General features: G+C 36.3%; 1 protein-coding gene across 1 annotated transcript; it reads left to right on the top strand.

The window, feature by feature from the left end:
- Window positions 1–1,281: 1,281 nt before the first annotated feature.
- On the top strand, window positions 1,282–3,066 carry LOC6045993. Its single transcript, XM_001863229.2, has 2 exons — window positions 1,282–1,632; window positions 1,690–3,066. The coding sequence occupies exons 1-2, from the start codon at window positions 1,282–1,284 to the stop codon at window positions 3,064–3,066; spliced, it is 1,728 nt and encodes a 575-aa protein (XP_001863264.2).
- Window positions 3,067–9,081: the final 6,015 nt, after the last annotated feature.

Below are 9,081 nucleotides of genomic sequence, written 5' to 3'. Positions count from 1 at the left end.
CATAAAGAATGTTTAGATGTGAAATAAAATCATTTCAAAAAATACAAAGGCATAATCCTAACAAATGCTGAATTAGCAACACTGTATGTCAAAAGCAAAATAAACAAATAAGGTTTTGTAATATTATCTGAAAATTTTTTCTCAAGATATTGTTTTTATTTAGACACTCAATTTATTTATTGAATATTTTATGAAGGGATGTCAAAGAACTTTTTTGAAAAGCCGTCGCAGGCCGGATGAAATTGCTTCACGGGCCGGACGTTGGGCAGGCCTGCCTTATCCTATCAAACTAATACTTGAACAATTCTGTACGAAATCGGCCGATTTCGACCATTTTTATTTTTTGTGTATTTTTTGGTTTGGCTCAAACTTCAATTTTTATGTTTCTTATTCTTTAAGCAGCTGTATCTCAGCAACCAAAGGTCCAATCGTCAATGTCTGTTGGACAATTTCACAGCAATTTTTTTGATTTTTTTTAGAATTGGTCTTTCATGGTCACTGTTTTTAAAAATAGAAAAACTGCAAATATTTTGTTAAAATCAAACTTACGATGGCTTTATCATGAAAACGGAGCTGTTCAAGTACTTTTCGATTGCAAATTCAATTTTACGAAAAGATTGAGGTCAATTTTTTTTGGTATAAAATTTCGATTTTTTTCCAAAAAACACTGTTTTTTTTTTAAATTTTATTACTCGGCGGCAAATTATTTGACCATTCTTCTCTATAGCTCAAAAGTTGCGCGTTTTTATCCCCTAAAACATATAAAAAAATCTCAAAAATCACAAAATACGTATTTTGGGAATTGAGTTTTTGTGAAAAAATGATGGTTAAAAAATTATCAAAAAAAATCAGTTTGCTTTATTTTTTCACAATAGTCCTCAACAATACTTACAACTTTGCCGAAGACACCAAATTGATCAGAAAATTCAATCAAAAGTTACAGCTGTTTAAATATTTACGTGACATTTTTGTATGGACAGCTTCCAAAATTGTATGGAGACTTGTATGGGTGAACCAGTGACATAAAATAGCTTCTTTGGTAATAAAGAAGGCCCCCACAAAGTTTGAGCCAAATAAAAAAATACAAATAAAATCCATTTCCGGTTTTGGTAGAGAGTTGCTCACTTACCTCATACAACGTCCATTTTTCGTTGGAACTTTTCATTCTGAGTTTTAATCAAATTAAGTTCTCTGATAAACATCAACAAAACGAATATTAGAGGTAAAGTGCAAATGAAATCGAAAGAAATTGATGTTCCAATGAATTTCCACAATCTGAAAATGGAGCTCAAACCAAGAGTATGGTTCGCTGCAATTTCACTAGTCCTCTACATCGATCTAACCCACTCCACGCTACAACTGCTCCACGAATCCCAGAACTCCCTCTTCAAAACTGCGCACTTTGTCGGCACCATTCTGGCTTCGATCTGCAACGAAAACGATGCGGTGTACCAACTTCGGATGATCAACCTTCGGTATCATAGCTCTAGCAGTGAAGTAATGAACGGAGCCCTCCGGCTGCTTTCGAACAGTACCTGTTCACGAAGGATCATCGACGATCTATACCGGGAACCGCAGAGACTGTTCACCGGGGTGCATTACTTCGTGGTGTTTTTTGACACTTCGAGAACGGTTAGTATTGTGTTCAAAATTGTTTGTGAGTGTGGTAATTTTAAAGAATTTTCGTAGAACATCAAACACCTGGAATACTTCGTAAAGTACCACAAACTTTGTCACGGAAATAATCGGTACATTTTTGTAGTCGCGTGCAAGCCCGGATACTTTTGGCCACGTGGAATTTTAATGAAAAGTGATCGATTTCGGATGCACAACGTCATGCTGATCCGGTACGATGACAAGGACGCGCCAAAGGCTACGTTCTGGCATCCGTTTCTGTTTCAAGAGTACGGCTACGTTTTGGGACAAAACGTTGAACAAGCGTTCAGATCGCACTACACGAACATGAACAACTACCCGTTTCTTGTACAATATCTGCGACTGGACTTTCCTGGGCTGCATGAGATCGACTTTTATCGATACTTCTTCCGAACAGTTGCCGAACTTCGGAATGGTGGCGAAGCAGTTATTGACTTGTACAACAATGCCTTAAATGACTACGCTGACTTTTGGATCATGGACGCGGTCTACTTCGGGATCCCGGACTACTTCCGACTGCTTCCGATGAACGTATTCCGCTATCTCTGTCTGGTAACTCCGTCGAGTAGTGAGATCCCCTGGATCCGAATCATCATAGATCCGTACGAGGAGCACGTGTGGATTGCCTTTATCGTTGTGTTCGAACTAGTCGCGTTGGTCCTATACCAAGTCGGTCGAAAGAATCGTACCCAGCGAGATCTGATCACCGCCCACTTTGAAGCGTACCAGATGTTCATGGAAGGTCCCCTGAACCGGCAACGAAGTCGCCCAGAGAAGATCGTCGTAACCACGTTCGTGTTCTTCAGCATGATCCTCATAACGATCTACGAGTCCGTCCTCGTCTCCTCGATGTCCGTCAAGCGGTTCTACCCGGAACTAAACACCATCGAAGAGGTCAACAACTCCGCGTACCCGGTAGCCATCAACCGAAAGATGGCAGAACGAAACGGGATCCACTTCAAGCAGATGCTGGATTGGGGTGAGCTGGTCAAAGGCAACATCTACACGATAACGACGACCTGTGAAGCGGTGGACTACTTCCGAACTAGTTCGAAGGTTAAGATGCACGTCGTCAAGGAGTACCTCTCAACGCAGATTGACTCGTTCTTGATCGCGACCTTTTCGCCGTACGACGCCATGATCAGTCAGTACTGGAGCGTGTTTCTGGAGTCGGAGTTGATTTCGTTCTGGATGATGTACCACTTTCCGCCAAAATACTTTGGACGAGAAAATGAGAACGTTCCCAAGCCTTTGCTGCTGCACGACATGAACATTAGCTGGGTGGTTGCGTTGATAGGTTTATCGACCAGTTTAGGAGTGTTCTTGATTGAGATGTCGGCAGGGTTTTTGAAAAGTAGGAAAAAGGTGTCGAAAATGTATGGATTTCAGGATACAGATAAAATCCTGTAATCATCATGGTTATGAATATGGGTCACTCCAGGTCAACTGGGTACTCTTTTGGACTCGACCTTCACCGATTTGGACCAAACTTGGAGGGAACGTTCATCTACCGATAGTTATCAGAAAATCCAAGTTTGGAGCTGATTTGACCATCCCTCTATTTTTGTCACCGCCTTATTTTTGACGATTTAAAAAAATAAATCATTTAATCTTAACTTTGCAACAATTTGAGCAAAAGACTTTCTACAAGTTGCATTTTATAGAAAATTGTCCAAGAAATTCGATAAAAATAAAATTTGAACCCTTAAATGCCCACTAATATTATATTTTAACGGAAACGGACCTGGAATGACCCACATTGAATTGTGTGAAGATTCACAGTGCCTCCCGAGCTACGATAACATAGGATGGTTTTGTGATGTTCGTAACAGAGTCACTATCGAATCATCCACCGGCATGCTTTCCGATCTACGATGATATACGAAGTGCTTCTTAAATCTATCAAATTGGCTGAAACTGTCTTACCCACTTAGGGGGGCTCAACAATAATTCCATGATGTAATATTTTTTGAGTATCACAACACCAATAATTCGCACAGTTTAAAAAAGATCTTCGACAATCTATGCCGCGAAAGAAGCAGTTCATCAAAATCGACATAAATGTACAGCATATCGTCACAATAGATAAAAACGAAAGAATAAGGCCAGGCGAAGCGGCAAAAGATCAATAAATTCATCCATTTATGTATCATGTACAACATAACCCTCTGCGCGCCATGCCATGCTGAAGAGCTACTCATAACTTTGTTTATGTGCTTCTGGCGCTGCATGTAAGTGAAGGGAAACGTCGAATGAAATCTAATTATGAGGGTGATTACTTTGGGGTGTTTTATCCTTTTTTTCCTTTCCTGTTGGCAACCAAAGCCGACAGACTATTCGATTGATTGGCACAGACATAATCGTGGGCTCCCTTCTCGTCACGGTTTTTTTTGGAGAAAAAGCACACACACGTGTGTACTTCACATTCGAGCACGTAAACAATGATAAGGATTATATTCAGGACGAAAAAAGAAACCAGGGGAAATGGTTCGATAAAATATCTCGCTTTATGATCTTTAACATGCCTTTAAAAGCAATTGCTTTTATTGCTTTCTGCAAACACTCATTAAAATTTATAACAAACACGCAATGAAAAACGCACCCACCCCCACATGCACACACCTGTGTACGATGTGTTGAAATCCCACTTGTGAACAATTAAAATTGTAATTATCTCCACGTCCTTTCTGATGTCGTCTCGGAATTCCACCGGGGAGAAGGTTCTATCCCTAGAAAGGCGTTGTTGGTTGTCACGGCAGGATGAGAATATGAATTACCGGTTTGCCTTTTTTGCCCTCCCGAGACGACTAATGAGACATTTATCTTTCCCAGACTCGTAACTTTTGCTTGTCAGAATTTTCGCAAAAGAAAAAGGATTTACCACATTTTATCTGTGTACAGAAATACAAATGTCAAAAAAACATTTTAAATTGTTTGATTTCTTGGAATGATTCTATTTCAAAATTGGAAAAAAAATTGTGGTCGAAATTAAGCCTGATATGAGGAAAATACAAATATCTTGTGCTGTACAGGCTATTTGTGACTACAGTCAAGCACATAGTTTCCCAATGCCATGGTGAATCTTACTGCTATTTTCCGCAACAAAAATTGTATCAGAATAAATATTTGATGTAAAGTGAAATTGAATTTCAAAAGAAACAATACTAGTTCAAACTTTCCTTTATTACCACCGAAAAGTTCAATGCAAACGCTTGGGTTTTAATAACCTAATCCAGGACACAAAAAATCACTGTTTATAACTGCCCACTTCATCGGTTCCATTTTGTTGACGTCTACCCGAGCATTGGTAAATAACAAGGGAAATGCGTAATAATACCTTTCTCTGGTATCAATACCAAATTTTGGTATTCCTGGACCCTTTAAAATTTGTCTTAAGGATTATGCAAGAGCAAAATGTGGTATCATACCAATTTAAGGTATTGTTTTGATATTGAGCAATTCTCTGAGATTTCGGTCATTCGATTTTTTTTTGTATTTTTTAATCCGGCTGAAACTTGTTTGGTGCCTTCGGTATGCCCAAAGAAGCCATTTTGCATCATTGGTTTGTCCATATAATTTTCCATACAAATTTGGCAGCTGTCCATACAAAAATGATATGTAAAAATTCAAAAATCTTTATCTTTTGAAGGAATTTTTTGATCGATTTGGTGTCTTCGACAATGTTGCAGGTATGGATATGGACTACACTGAAAAAAAATGATACACGGTAAAAAAATGTGGTGATTTTTAATTTAACTTTTTGTCACTAAAACTTGATTTGCAAAAAAACACTATCTTTAATTTTTTTTTATTTTTTTATATGTTTTAGAGGATATAAAATACCATCTTTTCAGAAATTTCCAGAATGGGCAAAAAATCTTTGACCGAGTTATGATTTTTTGAATCAATACAGATTTTTTCTAAAAATCGAAATATCGGTCGCAAAAATTTTTCAACTTCATTTTTCGATGTAAAATTGAATTTGCAATCAAAAAGTACTTTAGTGAATTTTTGATAAAGTGCACCGTTTTCAAGTTATAGCCATTTTTAGGTAACTTTTTTGAAAAAGTCGCAGTTTTTCATTTTTAAAAATAGTGCCCATGTTTGCCCACTTTTGAAAAAATATTTTTGAAAAGCTGAGAAAATTCTCTATATTTTGCTTTTTCGGACTTTGTTGATACGACCCTTAGTTGCTGAGATATTTCCATGCAAAGGTTAAAAAACAGGAAAATTGATGTTTTCTAAGTCTCACCCAAACAACCCACAATTTTCTAATGTCGATATCTCAGCAACTATAGGTCCGATTTACAATGTCAAAATATGAAACATTCGTAAAATTTTCCAAACTTTTCGAAAAAAGTATTTTCAAAAATTTAAAATCAAGACTAACATTTCTAATGAGCGTAATATTGAATGTTTGGCCCGTTTGAAATGTTAATCTTGATTTTAAATTTTTGAAAATACTTTTTTCAAAAAGTTCGGAAAATTTCACGAATGTTTCATATTTTGACATTGTAAATCGGACCTATAGTTGCTGAGATATCGACATTAGAAAATTGTGGGTTGTTTGGGTGAGACTTAGAAAACATCAATTTTCCTGTTTCTGTATTGATTCAAAAAATCATAACTCGGTCAAAGATTTTTTGCCCATTCTGGAAATTTCTGAAAAGATGGCATTTTATGTCCTCTAAAACATATAAAAAAATAAAAAAAAATAAAAATAGTGTTTTTTTGCAAATCAAGTTTTAGTGACAAAAAGTTAAATTAAAAATCACCACATTTTTTTACCGTGTATCATTTTTTTTCAGTGTAGTCCATATCCATACCTACAACTTTGTCGAAGACACCAAATCGATCAAAAAATTCCTTCAAAAGATACAGATTTTTGAATTTTTACATATCATTTTTGTATGGACAGTAGCCTGTCCCATTTTGAGGTCATGTCGAGGAATTTCAGGTGCTCACTTCTTAAATGATAGATTATGATGTTAGGAACAATGTTTTCTTAGACAAGAAAAAATAATAAAATACTTTCTCGCACCCCCTAGACGATTTACTGAAAAAAGTCACTTTTTTGAACAAATTTTCTAAAATCGCTTGGAATCAATACAAAAACTGTTTCGATCAGGTGTGTTTTATCTTCAAACGATAGGTTTTTGTCCATAGATTAAGATGCACTATCAATATTGGACCAAAATTTAAGTTTTGGACTCTCCCAGGCGGATTTGTGTCGAAAAAATCGCATTTTTCGAAACTTTTTCAGAAATGTTCATTTAATTTAGGGTAGCCTATTTTTCCCAGTGAAACTAATAGATGCAGCTTGTAGGAAATTTCATGGCGAACATTTTTCCCTCTGAGAAAATGCAATTTCGACACTCCAGAGCCAAGATATTTGAGTTTTAGTGAGGAAAAAGTGCCAATTTTCAAAATTTCTCAGAATTCAGAAGCAAGGCCTACTAATTACACGATATAGCAAGCATATGTCTCAAAGGTCAGGGTATGCTTTTTATAGTGATTTTGGCCGCTGAATCCGAATCTGAAATCAAATTTCGTGTAAACAGTGATGTTTTGGAGCTACACCCTTTTGGAATGTTATTTGCGTGTTTAAGAGGCAGTTTTTGTAAATATTGCTCGGTTTGTTCTAGAGGTCGTATTGAGGTGCTCCGATTTGGATGAAACTTTCAGCGTTTGTTTGTCTATACATGAGATGAACTCATGCCAAATATGAGGCCTCTACGACAAAGGAAGTGGGGTAAAACGGGCATTGAAGTTTGAGGTCCAAAAAATATATAAAATCTTAAAATTGCTCGCATTTTAGTAAAACTTCATCAATTCCAACTCTCTTAGATGCATTCAAAAGGTCTTTTGAAGCACTTCAAAATGAGCCATAGACATCCAGGATTGGCATTGAAGTTTGAATTTTCCGAGGATTTCGAATATGACAAAAGTGAGACTAAAAATGCCGCTATGGATGCAGGACAATAACTAACGTTGTAAAATGTTTGTTATAGAAAAATCGAAAAACTATGAGAAAAACTGCATTGGCCAAAAGTTATTTCCGTAGGCTTATAGTCTATGAAACTACCAATCTTTTGACCTCTGGGAGTATGGGTGTTGGAGGCTGTTGCAAAAAGATATTGAGGTTTAAAATAAAAAAAACATTTTTAACAGTAATTTGCAAAAGCTATGAGAAAAAGTTAAACCAATCCTGGATGTCTATGGCTCATTTTGAAGTGCTTCAAAAGACCTTTCGAATGCATTTAAGAGAGTTGGAATTGATGAAGTTTTACGGAAATGCGAGCAATTTTAAGATTTTATATATTTTTTGGACTTAAAACTTCAATGCCCGTTTTACCCCACTTCCCTTTGTCGTAGAGGGCTCATATTTGGCATGAGTTCATCTCATGTATAGACAAACAAACGCTGAAAGTTTCATCCAAATCGGAGCACCTCAATACGACCTCTAGAACAAACCGAGCAATATTCACAAAAACTGCCTCTTAAACACGCAAATAACATTCCAAAAGGGTGTAGCTCCAAAACATCACTGTTTACACGAAATTTGATTTCAGATTCGGATTCAGCGGCCAAAATTACTATAAAAAAGCATACCTTGACCTTTGAGACATATGCTTGCTATATCGTGTAATTAGTAGGCCTTGCTTCTGAATTCTGAGAAATTTTGAAAATTGGCACCACGGGTCCCCCACAGACCGTTATTATGAAGAAAAAATTTCCACCCAAACCAATGATTGGACATGGTTTCTGGGACCATTCTGCACCTCTAGGCCAAGTTTCAAAATATTTGCCGGCAGAAATTTCGAATACGGTCAGTTTTAGTATTTTTAGTTGAAATTAAGGGAAATCACATGTAAAATGCATAGGAAAACTTCAAAGTTTCAATGCTTAAACTCTGAAACGTTACTGATCATGGTTTTAAATTGTACTTACATGTAGCAAAATGATATAAAACGATTTACGGAACTGACTTAGCCGGATTAAGCCGTAGTTAAGTGACTTAAGTACATTATTTACAAGTTTATATCTAAATATTTTTAAATCTCCTACATTAGGCAATTTTAAGTCTAGGAAGACTAGATTGCATAAAAATAATTAAAATGGGGTGACTTTGAGCCAAGGGGTGACAATGTACAAAAGATTGTTTTGATAAGCATTAAGTTTATGTCAATATTTGTTTGTAGACTGCTTAATTTGGTCTATTTATGTTCCCAAACCCAAAAATAATTTGATGATATTGCTTCGCAGATCGCAAATTAATATGTTTGAATAGGCCTATTGATTTTAAATCACCTATAAGTGACAGATTTAAAATGCTGCGCACATGTTCCAGTTCTGAATCGATTCGTTCTGAATATAAATAAAAGAAAAACAATTATGTGACGTGTCAAGTTTGTAATCAAAAAT

Source organism: Culex quinquefasciatus, chromosome 2, assembly GCF_015732765.1.
Source record: "Culex quinquefasciatus strain JHB chromosome 2, VPISU_Cqui_1.0_pri_paternal, whole genome shotgun sequence".
In the NCBI taxonomy this organism is placed as follows: domain Eukaryota; kingdom Metazoa; phylum Arthropoda; class Insecta; order Diptera; family Culicidae; genus Culex; species Culex quinquefasciatus.
Note: the sequence above shows the minus strand (reverse complement) of the source record. Positions and strands in the feature narration are given on the sequence as shown.

Excerpts from the sequence above, each read along its gene's own strand:
- LOC6045993 (XM_001863229.2), top strand. The coding sequence starts at position 1,282 with ATGGAGCTCAAACCAAGAGTATGGTTCGCTGCAATTTCACTAGTCCTC. Across the intron at positions 1,633-1,689 it reads TTTTTGACACTTCGAGAACG|AACATCAAACACCTGGAATA; the intron begins GTTAGTATTGTG and ends GAATTTTCGTAG.